At 53.7% G+C, this 14,579-nt stretch overlaps 1 protein-coding gene and 1 long non-coding RNA gene across 17 annotated transcripts in view; both read right to left on the reverse strand.

Annotated features, from left to right (window-relative positions):
- Nucleotides 1–4,853: 4,853 nt before the first annotated feature.
- LOC147598315 (uncharacterized) lies at nt 4,854–6,060 on the reverse strand. The gene is made up of 2 exons (XR_015260655.1): nt 5,950–6,060; nt 4,854–5,643 (listed from the first exon to the last, which is right to left on the reverse strand). It is a non-coding gene; the product is annotated as an uncharacterized LOC147598315 (long non-coding RNA).
- A 2,795-nt stretch (nt 6,061–8,855) lies between these two features.
- The window catches only part of YPEL2 (yippee like 2), a 37,968-nt gene continuing 32,244 nt past the window's right edge, over nt 8,856–14,579 (reverse strand). For 12 of the 16 annotated variants that reach the window (XM_086763088.1, XM_086763086.1, XM_086763090.1 and 9 more), the window contains 2 exons: nt 10,023–14,128; nt 8,856–9,776 (listed from right to left, as the gene is read on the reverse strand). In XM_086763088.1, the coding sequence (XP_086619214.1) occupies nt 14,039–14,128 (90 nt within the window). In that variant the 3' untranslated portion in view covers nt 8,856–9,776; nt 10,023–14,038. The remainder of the gene's footprint in view (nt 9,777–10,022; nt 14,129–14,579) is intronic. The other 4 variants (XM_086763094.1, XM_086763093.1, XM_086763095.1 and 1 more) reach the window with 4 other exon arrangements.

Here is a 14,579-nt window from a genome sequence, read left to right on the forward strand (position 1 = left end):
CTAATGAAATGCAAATACAGGAAGCAAAGATGTGACGCAGCAGAATGATTGACGAGCCAGCATTATGGTAACAGAAGAGAGCGAGACGGGGCCGAGCTCCGCGCTCGCCTGCGCCGGCGCAAGCGCGGAACAGCTCAGCTGAAACCCAGCAGGCTGGTTGGGTTTTAAATGGAAATAACGATGAAAACATTTTGGTGCGCGTGTTTCCTCTGCAGAACCTTTGCCAGCCATCGACCGGTGCCCGAGCCGGGGCTGCTCAGGCTCCACGTCCTTTCTCCCGTCTTTCTCCTGCTCAGGTGACAAGGACGCTGGGACAGGGAGGGGATTTCGAGTACCTGCTGCCTTTGCGAGGAGCTAAAAATAAAAAGCATCTGCTAAAAATAATGAATGATCAGGGAAAATATGTTAAACCCCAGAGATCTCCCTGGATTCTGAGGATTAATTTTAAATTTCCCCTTAATCCGGACAAAAATAGCGATGTCTCTGCCAGAGGGTACGGCTCAGCCCCGGGACCGAAGCAGGAGTTGTGCTTCCATCCCACCCAGCAGCGCCCCGAGACCCTGCTCACTCCCAGCGCGCCCAAACCCCAGCACCGAGCTTTTGGGTGCGTTCCAGAGGAAACTGGGCACCCTGCAAGCAGGAGGCCGCGGGGCTTCGGCTGCTCCTGCCAGGGAGGTGGCTCAGCCCCTGCGGCCGCAGCTCCCGGCGACGCCGCCATCCCCAGCGCGGTGCTCGGCGCGGTGCAGGCGAGAGAGCCGGGCTTGGCGCTGCCGGTCGTGCCTGGGTACAACCAGCGTCGGGGTGCTCTGGTGCTGTACCACGCTACGGTCCCCGCTTCGGGGAGGGAAAGGGGCCGGATGTCGCAGATTACAGACTGGACTTCGTAAAAATAAGATTTACCAATACTCTTTACTTTTAGAGGGAAGAAAAAAGACTGATCATAGCAAGATATTTGATTTTTTTTTTTTTTTTTTGTCTTTTTGGAAGATTGCAGACCAATTCCTGAACACACATTGAAAGGAGCAAAGGATGCTCTAGACCCGTGTCCTGGTTTGGCTCCCTGAGCACCGCAGCCACCGCCCGCCCCACTGGACCCCGCACCGCTGGGGCGGCCAGCCCGGCACGCGGCACCTTTCTCCAAAGCCTCAGAACACATTTCCCTGGCTTTATCCGAACAATAAAACATTGACAACATCAGGAGGGAAGGAGAGAGGCGCAGGCTGGGCTCTCCCTGCAGTTCCTGGCTCCCCGCTGCCCGTGCGTGCGGTCGAGAGGCAGCTGAGCATCGTTAAATGGAAACGTCATTAAACGGAAACGTCGCTCCGCGCTCACCTGCTGCATTCGGATCTGCGCAAAGACACGCATGCAGCGGTTCCTCTGCAGAGCTCGCCTGGGACTTTGCTTTGGTGCCGGGAGGAAAAACCCCTTAATTCCCGGGATGAGCCCAGGGCTGGGTGCCCCCAGTGCAGCAGCTGAATTTGGGGTGGGGGTTTGGGAAGCACGGGCTGGGAGGAGGAGGCAGGAGGATGTGCTTTGGGGCCCTTTGTGCAGCAGGGTCTCAGCCTCAGAAATATTGTAAATGCTCAGAGCCCACGAGCAGGCACAAGGGCTCACAGTCCGAGGTGCGATTTGTACGCAACGGCACACAAACACCTGAAACGGGGCCTTCAAACACGCTGCAGACTTCGCTATAATGCCGCTACTGTGGAGCTGCGGCGGCTCCTCGCGCAGCCAACGCGCGTCCCCGGAGCCCGGCGCTGCTCGGGGGGAACGAAATTAAGAAAAATCAGATGTAAGCCGCTCCTTACAAGCTGCTCCAACTGCGTTTTCCATTCAAGAGCGAGGAGAGAGGTAAGTAAATATTTTTCTGGAAAGGAAATGACATTGTGTTTACACCTAATGCTGTTTGCTGAAGCACCGCGTGCAGGCGAGCTCCAGCCTGCCGAGTGTTTACCCAGCTGGAGGAAACGCTCGGCGGCGTTCGGCCGTGCCAGGCACGGTATAGGTGAAGAATTCGGCGTTTATACGCATAGGAAGCCCTGCGGTTTCGTGAGCTGCAGTGCACAAGACCTGGCGTCTGTTTGCTGGGCTGTGTTTTTGCGAAGCCACGGGCCTCGGACAAGGGGCTGCTGTTGGGCCAGGGCTTGGCAAGGGCGAGGGAGATAAAAAGCAAATATTTAAGCCAGGGGGGCCTAAACTGCAGCCTGCCTGGGGCTGGCACCCATCTGCACGGCTCTTCCCATGGTGGGGGGCTTTGTGTGCATGTTGGGGACATCCCCCACGGCTTTCTCTGCTCCAGATGCTTGAAGGCGACTGACCCCAAATTTGCTGTTTCTGCCAAGACCCCTGTGCCACCCTCCCGTACAGGACACAGCGATGCTGGAGGGACACCAGTGCCATACGTCACGTCCCCACACCTGGGAAAGAGGAGGGGAGGGACCAGCGGGAATGAGCTACGGAGCGCCTTCCCCGGGAAAAGCCGTGTTGGCACAGCAGGTTTAACGGCTGGGGCAGCCTCAGGATCCCACCTAAAACCTGTGCCCTTCGCTCCCCGGCAGGGACACCGCAAGCACAGCGTGTGTGACACGAAGCAGAGCTAACCCAGGCTGGGGCTGGCGTCTCCCACAGAAATAAATTTACAACACCCTGAAAATGATGGCCGAAATCTAAATATTTCCCTTGGACAGGGACAGGGCACAGGCACCCGCTGTCGCGTTGCCGATTTGGGTAACCCGTTGCCTTTGCGATGCCTTTGCTTGCCAGCCTGGAATCGCGCACAAAGCTCTCCCCTTCCTGGCTGCCAAGGGTCAGGCCCCAGCTCCGTAGACTTCGGCGAGAGCCTGTGCGATGAAATCCCCTCCGACGCCCTGGGCAGCGCAGGCCTGCGCGTCGCCTGCCGTTAATCATTGATGAGCAGGGCGGTTTTGCGGCGGGAGCCGGCGGGGGATGTGGCTGGGCTCCCCGTGCCCGCAGGACCCGCTCCAGACCTCCCCACCGAGCCCGTAATCAGCTTTCACCTGGGACTAGCTCCGACATTCCCAGCCTCTGCTTCAAAAGAGCTTTTCTTGCTCCTGGGCAACTAATCCAAAACAAGCCCTCTCTCCGTCAGCCAGCATCTCCAGCAAGGGTTGGTTTGGGTTTTTTTTCCCTAAGACTTGAACCTTGCCTGCTTCCCAGATTATTTTGACTGAAAAACCAGGACATGGGACGCACACACAGATGCTCAGAGCTGGGTTGCGATGGGGACCGACAGCCGTGGCTCCCATAAACCCAACCAAAGCCTGGCCTGGTGCAAAGCCTGGAGCACAACCAGCCCAGTTCAGGCTGCACAGTCTGCATTTGGGGAAAACTCAGATTTTGCAGAAGGGATTTCACTCAGGAGCTCTCAGGGGGCACCGTGCAGACACCTCCCGTGCGAGCTGGGTCCGTCCTGTCCACGCTGAGCTCCTCTTCTCCTGCCCGCAGTGAACAGACCCAGAGAAACTCCCTTGTACATTTGAGGCCATCAGAACCTGGGGACGAGTCGAGGGGAAACCACTGCCCTTTCTGTAGGATGGAGCTGCCAAAAACCCACCAACTGAATCGACAGCCCCCAGCTTCCATAGGCCCCAGCAGAACAAAATGGGTTGGGAAGGGGCGTGCAACCGGTCACATCCAGAAACGCCGCATATGATGTGGCTATTATTAAATAATGGACATTTTCACTGCCTTGATCAGGGCGCCAGCAGCAGAGCCGTGCGGCTGTCGGCAGCTCTCAGCTCACGGGAGCTCATCCCCGCACGGCATCAGCATTTGAAAGACCGAATTCACCTTCACGGGCCTGCAAACAGGAGCCGTGCTCACAACCCCCATCGCGGCCGCAGCGACCACCTCCTCCTGCAGCCCTGACGAGCGGGAGCGCAGAGCCGCAGCCGCTCCATGAACAGCTCAAATACTGTGCTCTGAGAGGAAGCCAAGCTCAGATGAAGGACAACAGAGACTCATCCCTTCAGCCAGTTCATTTCCTCCCCTGTAAAACCTGCTCCCACCCGGCTCCTTTCCACTCACCTGCCCTGACACCCATCCGGGGGAGACAAGCTGGAGCAGCAAAACCCAGCCAGGACTTCAGCAGCACCCACACTCCAGATGAAGCTCCCTCCCAGCACAAATATATCACGGTTTCGCCACAAACCAGCAAAACCTGGGGGTCGAGGGAGGCCCTGTGATGGGCACAGGTGGTGCCTCCCCAGTGGCATCACAGCCATCAGCTGCTGGTGCTTCGTTACCCTGTGCAGCAGCTTTATCTCGTCAGTGGCCCCTTGGCTGGAAGTCAGAAATCTGTATTAGTTTGCTGGGGCGTTCATTTTTGTGCCCTGGGAGCATGGGTTTTGGCTGCACTCCTGTTCCGTGCCGTGAAGGCTCCCCCACTTCCCCCGTGGCACCCCGGTTCCGGCAGCGCCTGCGCCGCAGCCGCTTTGCCTCCAGGCAGGGAGCTCCGAAAAAATAAAAATCACCAGGAAGTAAGGAGGGAGCAAAACCCTCGTGTCGACAGGGTGAGCCGTCTGCTAGCCAAGCGATTTGGCAAAGCTGGGAAACCCGCGTCAGAGGCCGGATCCTCCAACGTTTCAGCTCCCCCGACGCCGCGGCTCAGCGAGGAGAGGCCCTTGATTTCTGTCCTGAAACCTTCATAAAAATAGCACAATTATGGGAAAATCCTTGTCCAAGTGGAAAATAAAACACCAGTCTGGGTTTCACAAGGAAGCAGAGCTATATAAAAACGCGCTCCTATAGCCTTCTGTTATTTCTGTAACGCGTCCAAAAGCTCGCACAGAAACCCTTTACTGAGGGGCACGTTTCCACAGGGCGAGGTTGGGTCCCTGCTAAAGTATTTTATTTTTTTTTTTCCCCCAGCATTTTACTTCACCTAATCAGAAGTTTCCATACGTGGAGAACAAAGCGTCTGCAGAAACGTCCTCTGCGGCGCTGCGCGGGGCTGCCCCTGCCAGGAGCCGGCCGCTCCGTCCTGGGCTGTAAATAACAGGGCAGGCTGGAAAATCTCTGTGTGGTTTTTTTTTCCACCGAAGGTGAGTCGGTGATGTCCGTCGCCCCCGTCCCTGCTGTCCTTGCAGCATTTCCCCAAGTCCCCCGGCATCTCCCTTTGGATGTCTCTCCTGGAAAGATTTAATGCAGAATTCACGCTGGCGGCCACCCCTGGCGTGGCCCAGACAAGGTTTGTGCCCAGAACCCCCCAAAACTGTGCCGAGAGGCTGAGACAACCTGCCTGGCTCGTGGTTTTGGGGGGTCACGTGGAGAGGGGTGACACCAGGGCTCTGTTATTTCAGCTGCCCCCCCCCCCAGGACCCCTCTCTGTGGCCAGGGCAGGTCTGTGCCGGATGTCACCTCGGGGTGACATCTCCGTGCCCGGCCTGCTTCCCCGGGACACATCTCGGCCAGCAACGGGGAACAGCCTTGACGCTATTTATAGACCGGGCTGGAGCCGGGTAAAAATAATCCCGACGTGTTTGGCAGCCTGGAAGTGCTACTGTAAATCCTCCCTGTCAGCAAGAAAATCCCCCAGCTCGGGCCGGAGCCGTCGTCCCCGTGGGAGAGATGGCGCAGGGGAAGCCCAGGGGCGTCCGTGGGGCCGAACGCGGAACGGTTTGCCTGAGAAAGGAGAAAAAAAGGATCAGGTGAACCAAGGGAGAGGCGACCGGCAGCACCCCTCCCCAGCTCCTGTGTCCTGACAGAAAAGGGCTGAGGCGCAAATCAGGAGTGTCCAATTGCTCTTGAACCAGGATTAAAGGCCACCGGCACCGCTGTATTTATAGCTTTGTGGTCATCTTTTGAAAAAACCTCACTGAGACCAGTAGGATCGGAGACCTGCCCCGCGCTCGGCCCCGTTGCCCCTTCCAGCCCATCCTCCAGCCGCGGGTGAAGGCCACGGCGGCTCCCGCGGCACCGTCAGCTCACCCGGCGGCACTTCTGCGGGGACCGAGGAGGGGGATTCACCCCTCTGTCCGTCCCCACCACGCTCTCCCGCCGCGGAGCCGTGGGCCATGTTTGCAGCTGCGGCCGCCGGCCAGAGCCCGCGTCTGCTGCTGTCTGAGTCAGCTTATCTGCGCCCGGCTATTAATAAACCGCTTTGGCTCGCTCGCGCTCTAATTGCAGTTTAATAATACATCTCACGCAAGCTGGTGCGAACGCTGCCCCGTATCGCAAATATAGCGGCTGCTCCCTGCGACGCCCCTCCTCGCCCGGCAGCAGGGAGACCCCGGCCCTGCGAGGCGGCCGGGCACCAGAACGGCCTCGGGCCAAGGGGTTCGCTCCGTAAGCGCAGCCCGAGGCCGTGTCGCGGTTCTGGCGCTTTTCCACTCCCATCATAATGGAGCCGAAGGGCTGACGCGGGGTCGGAGGCTCCTCCTGGGGCTGTTGTTGAGAAAGGCCCTCGAGTCGTCCCTCCTGCTCGCACTCGGATGCTCGGGATGGGAAATACTGAGCACCGACATGTTTTCCTGTGGGAAATTTCCCTGTAGGGCTTACGTCCGTGCTGGCGAGGCGCCACGGCTGGTGCACACAATTCAGCTGGCAAACACGAAACGCTCCCACCCAGGAGGAGCAGCCAGCAACCGGCACATCCGCCGTCCCCTCCCCATCCCGCCACGGATCTCTGCTGCCCACGGCGCACCGAATCGCACCCTCCTGCCCCAGCAGCAGGATTCAGGTGCAGAAACAAGACAGAAATATTCTTATTTTCCTCTCTACATCACATAGAAGTATTAGAGTCAACGAAAAGTGTGGGAGCCCTGGTCCCCCCAGGCCTGGCTGTTCCGGGCCGTGGCAGCTGCGGGTGCGGGCAGTCCGGGGGCAGGATGGCTGCGCTGGGCCTCGACCCCACTGCGCCTCGAGGCACGGGGTGCGGCGGGATGCACCGGTGTTGCCGTGTCGGGCTGGACCACGCTGTCCGCGTCCTTACCCCGTTGGGAACAGCTGACGGTGGTGGAAACCAAATCCCTCTCCTTGTGCACACACGCACGGCCGCGGGGCGCAGGCGCTCGGTCAGCTGCCCTGGCGATGGAGTAATTGCTTGTCTCGACAACACGAGATGGAAACGGGGTTAAAACCTCTGGGCTTTCTGAGTGGCCTGGCAGCAGCCGTTCTGGAGCCGCCTCACACCAGGCTCTGCTCATCTCCAGGCACCGCGGTGTGCCCGAAGGACTGGCCTCGCATTTTTTGGAGATGTCATCATCCCTGAGACCTTGCAGCAGCCCTGGGTGGAGGCAGCGCACGCCTCGCCCTCCCGTCTCTCAGGGACGCGGCAGCAGCCTCCAGAGCACACGCCCAGTGCGTCACACGCAGGCGCAGCGCCAACGATGGTTTTGGCGAAACCAAGAACTCTAATTACCTTGAGCCCGTTGGGCGAGCAATTAATTACATCGACTGTCCCGTCAGCTGAACCTGTTTGCCCACGCTACGGGCACGCACGGGACGTCAGCTCCTTACCCGCCTCCCACGAACCCCCCAGCTCCTCCTCGCCTCTGGCCCCTCGGGTGCAGCTTTTCTTGCCAGGGTCTGAGCTACGCTTTGAGATCAGGGCACTTAGCAGCAGATCAGGCCCTCTCCAAAGAGGGTTAAGTTGCTTTTTCAGACACACGGGGAATTAAGGGCGCTCAGCCGGCGTGCGGTGGCACGGTGAACTGCCGGGCACTGGCACAGGGCACGGGGACAGGCCCCAGTTGTCTTCAGCAGCGGGATGAAGAGAGATTGCATCAGCTCATCCAAAACCACCTCAAAGAAAGCACTGCTCTCACTCCCGCCGCGGCTTCAGATGGATTCTCGAGCTGAAGGCACCGGGAATCGGATACGTTGCACCCCGCTCGCCTGGGAGCGGAGAAGCCATTCTGGCATTTCAGTGAACGCCGCCAGACGAGATGAGCGGTGGCAGGCTGCAGGCGCAGCTCGCAAAAACGGTTCATAAAAATGTCACAGCGTGTATCTGGGAGGGACAAGCTCCCTCCGTCATTTGAGCGAATCGCTCTGTATTTTATTGTGAAGGATGGCCCTCCCTCTGCTCGCTTTCCTTCTGAAGTGCAAGCTCTGCGTCCCGCGCACAGATTTTCTTTGCTTCAGGATGCGTGTGGATCAAACCCAGGAAAATCTCGTTTTCTGAACTTCTGAAACGGGTGTTTGTCTTGCAAATACCCAAACGCCAGACAGCTTTACCCATGCTTTGGTTTAACTGCAGGTGACAGGTATCTCCTGCAGTCACCACAACAAGACTTCACACAGTGAATTCTACCACCAAGCAAAACTTGCAAACCCTGAGGCCGTTTTCTGGCCGCTGGGAATTTCTTAACCCATTCTACCGTTCTAGGCGCTGCTGCGTAACGGTGCTGACAAAACCCTTCATCCACGGGAAATGATCGAACGAGAATTAGGGGATCTTATTTCATGGGTTTCTTGCTATTGTTGCTGCTTGAAAAACACCTTAAAATGGTGTAATTCCTCACAAAACAAAGTGCGTGCTTCCCTTGCTGGTGTGGTTTAGGGAAAGGCACCCGGTTATGGTACGACGGTGCCAGGCGTCAGCGCTGCCTCCTGACCCACTTGGGGTTTCCTCTTCTACTGAACCCCAGAGCTCAGGGGCTACGGGCCATCTTCGTGCTCTGCCTGGTGGGATCCTTGCCCGTGACCGCAGCATCCAAGTGCTGGAGTGAGCCAAGCGCGCACCAGCGACTGCTCCGGCCTGGCAGGTGTTGGAGAAGAGGGAAATTTGACTATTTTCAAGCTAAATGTAACATTTCTTCAACAACCAAATTTTGCCGCCTCAAATTTGCACAGAGTAGAGGAGAGTAAAACAGAAACGTGGAGCAGCAGCCTTAGTACTTGAAAATTTTATTTTCTCAAATGAGCACCAACACATATTGTAAATATGACAAACAATACGCCTCCCTCTAATACTGAACTATATACAATGTACAAATACATGAAAAGGTGGAAACCAATTATCTGAAAACAAACAATTTATTACTGAAGCAAATGACCTGAAAGAATATGCCAAAAAATAAAATTAAAATAAGATCAACGAAATAAAAGTATACACAATTTGTAAACACAAGAGCATCAACAGACAGGCTGGTATTGGAAATATTGTCCTGTAGTTTTGTCGGTGGGGAAAGCATTCCCATTTCCTTATGAAAAACAAAACAAAGGATACACACAGCTTGTAACTATGAGAACAGCTTATCTGTGGTTGTACCTTACACAATGCCATTCTGCTTGCATTTAAATATGGGGGTTTTTTTTCTGAATTCAAGATGATTTTGTTTCCCCTCTTCTGCTTATACTTTTTAAACAGGACTCTGCAAAACCTGCGTCTAACGTCATTGTTTCTGAGCATTTAATCTCTGAGGCCTCTCACCTGGTGAGAAGAGCTCCTTCGCACGGAGCTGAGCTCTGCTTCTCGCCGATCTGTTTACCCAACCGAGTGTTCGGCTGGCATCTCTTCATCCAAGAACTGGTTCACGCCGAAACGCGATGCTCCTCCCGAAACAAGGAAGTGCAGTGAAATGCATGATTAACACTCTCACGTAGCAGTTAGAAAAATGCATACAGAGAAAATTCTCTCACTTGATCGTCACAAGAACAACAGATTTCATTCGTAGGGTTTTCTCTTCCGGTATATTTTTAAATCGTGTGCACCAAAACCAGAGAATTAAAGAGCGTGCAACGGTTACTCAGCGCTGAAAACAACTCCTTGCTCAGCAAAAGACAGTCCAGTGGTTTGTGCTGTTGGTCCACTTTGGGATAAACAAGAGACCCAATGAATTAAAAACAAGGAAGGGGGAGAAGGGGGGAGGTTAAAGACAGAAAGGAAACAAACAAACAAACAAAAACCAACCCAAACTTTACTGCCAGAGGTAAACTTTTACTCTAATTTGTTACGTAGCAGCCTGGTTTAAAAAATAAACCAGCAAACAAACAACAGAAAGAAAACCAGGATCCATGTCCAAACACTTACGTTTTAGTTTAAAAACAATAACTACTTAGAAATCTCCATCTTCCATCCCTGCTGCCCCAAGCAGCTGGAAACAGCGAGCCAGAGCTGACATTCAATCCTGTTTCCTAAGTCTCGAGATCTACTTCACTCCAGCCAATACTGGTGCAAGAGAAAATTTCAGGCCCAGACCCTACAAACCAGATCTCCTCAGGGAAGTCGTGCCCAGCCGGAGCCTCACCGGCTTTCGCGGGACTCTCCGCGGGAGCGCGACACGGGGCTCAGGCTGCTGCCGCACGGGACCTCCAGCACTGAGCAAAGGTGTTTCAGCGTGTAACTCCGGACGGCGGAGCGCTCCCCGAGCGCCTGGAGCTGCCTCCCGCCCCACGCATCCGTACCTGCCCGGACCCCAGCCACCGCCTGCGCCGGAGACCAGCTCTGCCGGATGGGAGCGGGAGTGACTGCCGGCTCCCGCCACGTCCAGAGGAAAAATGGATCGACTTACAAGAGGACAACGTATATTATGATTTTTGTTTCCCTTTGAACAGAGATTTTCCAACAAATACAGAAGGAAACAGTATCATTTATAAACAACAAAAAAGTGCTCTCAGGGAGGGGCTCTGAGAAAACAGCACCAAATATATTATTTTCTTAAAATTAAATATTATTTACAAAAGTATATTTCACAAGATAACGGGTTTTTTTCTGCTTTGTATATATTACCATCTGAGTATTTAGTACAGGGGTCAGGATTTCACACCGGATAATCCACCAGAGCAAGACAATTTAGAACTGACTCAAGTCTGAGTTTTGGGGTAGAGGAGGTGATGTAAACTCAAGGGTGCATGCAGCCCGCCAGAGACGAGGCTGCCGCGTTAAAAAAAAAGCAAAGCTGGCTGTTGTTCGTGTTTTCTCAAGGACCTTACCCACGGAAAGCAGCACCACGCACTTTGTGCTCCGCGTTCAGGCACCGCCTGCCCGAGGAGGCAGCTTCCACGGGCCACATCTCCAGCGCATCCCACCCCAGCGGCTACCGAACCAGGTACAGCTAACTCGGACGACCAGAGGGATGCAGATGATGAGGTTCTTTGGTTGTGCTCTGAACGTATCGCTCTGCGAGTCACCAATTTAGCCTGCGCCGATTGTGGCAGCCGCTAGCACGGAGATCTGAGCCTCCTGTCTGGTCACCAGCGCCCAAAGCTGTGTCTACAGCAAGTCCCAGATGAGTGAGCACGGACGAAGAAGTACTCCGTATTTAACGGACACATGGCAGAGAACAAACGCCAACGAGCCTCACAAGCCCATTCTGCCTTATCTCCCTGTACAGTGTATCACAGTCACTCTGCAGATAATTCTCTGGGTGGTGGGGATGTTTACAGGCACACGTATTTTCTTCCTAGCAGGACCTGAGGCCAGATTCCCAGCAAGTGTAAATCTGTGGATGCTGATGGGACAAAGCCAACTAAAACCGGACTCAGATCTCGCCATACTCAAGCTCAGACTGGTTGCCATTGGAAGCGTAACCCCTGTGAACGGTTAAAAACAGCCTGATCTGATGGATCACCGTCCTTTCTGGTTCCAAATACACGGATAAAAACATTTACATCTGGCAGCTCTCTGTAGTAACTTCTCTCTCAGAGCAGCCCTCTAGACAGCCCTGCCTTTCATATCGCTTTTTTTCAGGCGATCACTAAACACCAACATAAAACCACGAGCCCTTGCGTGCTCTTTTTTGAACCTCGTATTAATGATTTGGGGTTATCCCTTACATCTCCCAGCTCAACCAGAGCTCTTTAAAGGCTACGTGTCTGGGGAAACTGAAGAGCTCTTCAAAGAACATAAATTATTTCCCACTAGTCACAACCTAATAAATTGTCACGGATCACCAAGCTAAGGACAGGAAAATGGGACCAGGCCAGTGCCAAAGTCAACAAGCTAGTGGGTACTGCAGAGTTTTGGATTTCCACTAGATTTTTATCACTGAAGGGAATGTGGATGACGGAAGCAGAGATGATCAGAAACAAAGCAGCTGTTACACAGCCACAGCCTGAAGGGTGAAGGGAGAAGCCACCTCCTAACAGGCTAGCCAGAAACCGAGCCGCGGCCAGACTCCATCTCACCTCCCTCTCCAAGGCTGTAAGGAATAGTGGTTCAAAAGAAAAACCAGCCTTTGCTTAGATGGGCCATCAGGTTTGGGCTTCAGCATAAGGACCCGACACGTAAGGTCCACCCTGATCCACAGGCAGCACCTCTGCTCACATCCCCTTCATTTAGCAGCTAATTACTTTCTCATCACCAGCGCTCCGTCCTGATCCCCGCAGCTGAGAGCATCTTGGGGGTGGGGGCAAGCGACAACAGATTACGGCTCCAAAGCCACGGTTTCGTAAGGAGTTACAAAGCCCTGCACAATACTCTTTCCTTCTGGATTAAGAAAGATTTCCCCCAGTGGATTAACCTACTTGAAAGAATTCCACAAACAAAAAGAAAATTCACTCAGAGAGATAAAACTAATTCAGTTAAATAGTCTTGAGTTATGCACCAGATACTGGCTGGACTGCCGCAGAGCAAGCTTCACATTGTCATTTACATCTAATGCAGCTCCCCTCTCACATACGACTCCCCTTCCCCACCAACTAACTTGGGAAGGTCCACGCTCATTAAAATTAAAATTAAAATTAAAATTAAAATTAAAATTAAAATGGGAAGGACTTGTCCCTTGCAGTTATGATGCCCACATCCACCCCTCCCCTTTAAAGTCCAAGCATGGACAATTTCAGGGGTAGGGGGAAGATATTTAGTTTCTTTTTTCTTTCCCATCTCCCTGTACCTGCAACAGGCTTCTGGGAGTAGGAAAAAGGGGGAAGGTTTTGGGGAGGATACCTCATGGCTTGAAATATCCACCTGTGCAACACTGCTACGACCAGCAGGCTCCTCCGCTCCCTCCTCTCCCCTCTCTCACTCACACCATTTCTCTGCCAGGCTCCAAGAGCGGACCTGATGGCTGGGGCCTGGGGTTTAAGAAAAAGATTCTGTAACAGCATTTTCCTACTCGCACATGTGGAGGATTGGTAAAAGACCTCCAAGGATGCTCAGTGGAGGCCGGGAAATCAAGGGGTATCCTGCATTACTAAGTTTGTCCCCATCCTCCTCTATGTGATTTCCTCTTCCTTGCCTAGCACGTGCTTTTTTTGTCCCCCCTCTGTCGTATCTTCTAAGCTGCAGCTCCAACCCCCTTGTGCCTTAAGCATTTTTCTCCTCCTCTCTGAAGGGCTCAAGAGTCAGGATTTGGTTTATCCAGCTGAGAGGATGCTCCCCGCCGCTGTGTTCTGTTGGGATGTTTGGCCTACCTACCCTGAAACAGCGAGAAAAAGGAGAGGCAGGGAATCTCTCCAGCCTTCAGGTCCTCCCCCCTCAAACAACAAGTTCGGAAATGGCAAACAAAACACACAGTTGCGATTAGCTTGCGGGGGGAACTGGTTACGACTTGTGCTCAGCCGGCTTCGACTGAAGCTCCACCGATGGAGCGGCGGTTTTACGACTCGGAGAGAACGCAGCCGTGAGGTATTTTTCTGTCCATTCAGACAAGTAGATAGTTTCAAGCCTTGGTTAACCAGGACTTAAAGGAGAAGTACAGTTTCAACTTCTGACGACCTCCCTTTGGGCCCACTCCCCACCCCCTATCACCTTCTCCTGCCCAAAACTCCGGTCTTCCTCCCGCACCGAGACCTTCTGATAAAATGCCACCACAGAGCCAACTTCAGTTTGTACTTAAACACTCGTCAACATGGAATGGCTGTCGGGCATTCGGTGCATTCTCTTAGCCAACGCCAGAACAGAGAGAGAAGCAGCCAGGGTCAACTCACAAACAGATACAAAGCAAAGAGACAGAGAGACAGAAATTTAGAGGCCAGTCACCAATAAAGATGGAGAAGGGTGTGAAGATGCTCCCAAATTGCAGAGCCTCTAAATGCATGGAACCAAGCGTTCAGTCACTCTCTCACTCTTGGATATAATGTTCGGTTGGATGGCATTCTCTTACACGCTGTAGGGCTAGGCGCTTCCCGTTCAATCCCAGCCATTATCCTTGATCATGTGAGCTAGTTCAATGATGTATTTGCCTTCTTTATACTTCTGGCTGCTTTCAAAAGCGTGTTCCTAAAAAAAAAAAAGGGGAGAAAGAATGAGACCAAGATGACACCTGAAGGTAAAGTCGCAGTTACAGATCAGATCTGGCAATGCTGGTACAAGTCTTAGCCTTGTCTACAGAGTAAACGGTCAAACTGCAGGTCCTCCTGGAATTTCAGGAAAATTATGTTGGAAGAATAGTAAATCCTGCTTCTAGCTGTCTTTACAGGTTGGAAAAAAAGAACAATCGGCACCATGTAAACGTGTGGCTTTCTGCAGGCAACTGCTCCTTGAACCGTGCTTTAGGAATCATCAGTGCTGAAACCCACCCCTCGCTAGGGTGGTCCGTGAATTTATTAATGTTTGTTAAGAACGCAGACGTCCTCTGATGAAACATGCTGTAAAAGCACTGCCATCAGGAACGAGAGGGATTGCGGTAAACTTCATGGGGAAATGGAGCGAACGGGCTCCGAGGGACGAG

The sequence above is a fragment of the Chlamydotis macqueenii genome, chromosome 19 (genome assembly GCF_036417535.1).
Source record: "Chlamydotis macqueenii isolate bChlMac1 chromosome 19, bChlMac1.mat, whole genome shotgun sequence".
NCBI classification, from domain to species: Eukaryota; Metazoa; Chordata; class Aves; order Otidiformes; family Otididae; genus Chlamydotis; species Chlamydotis macqueenii.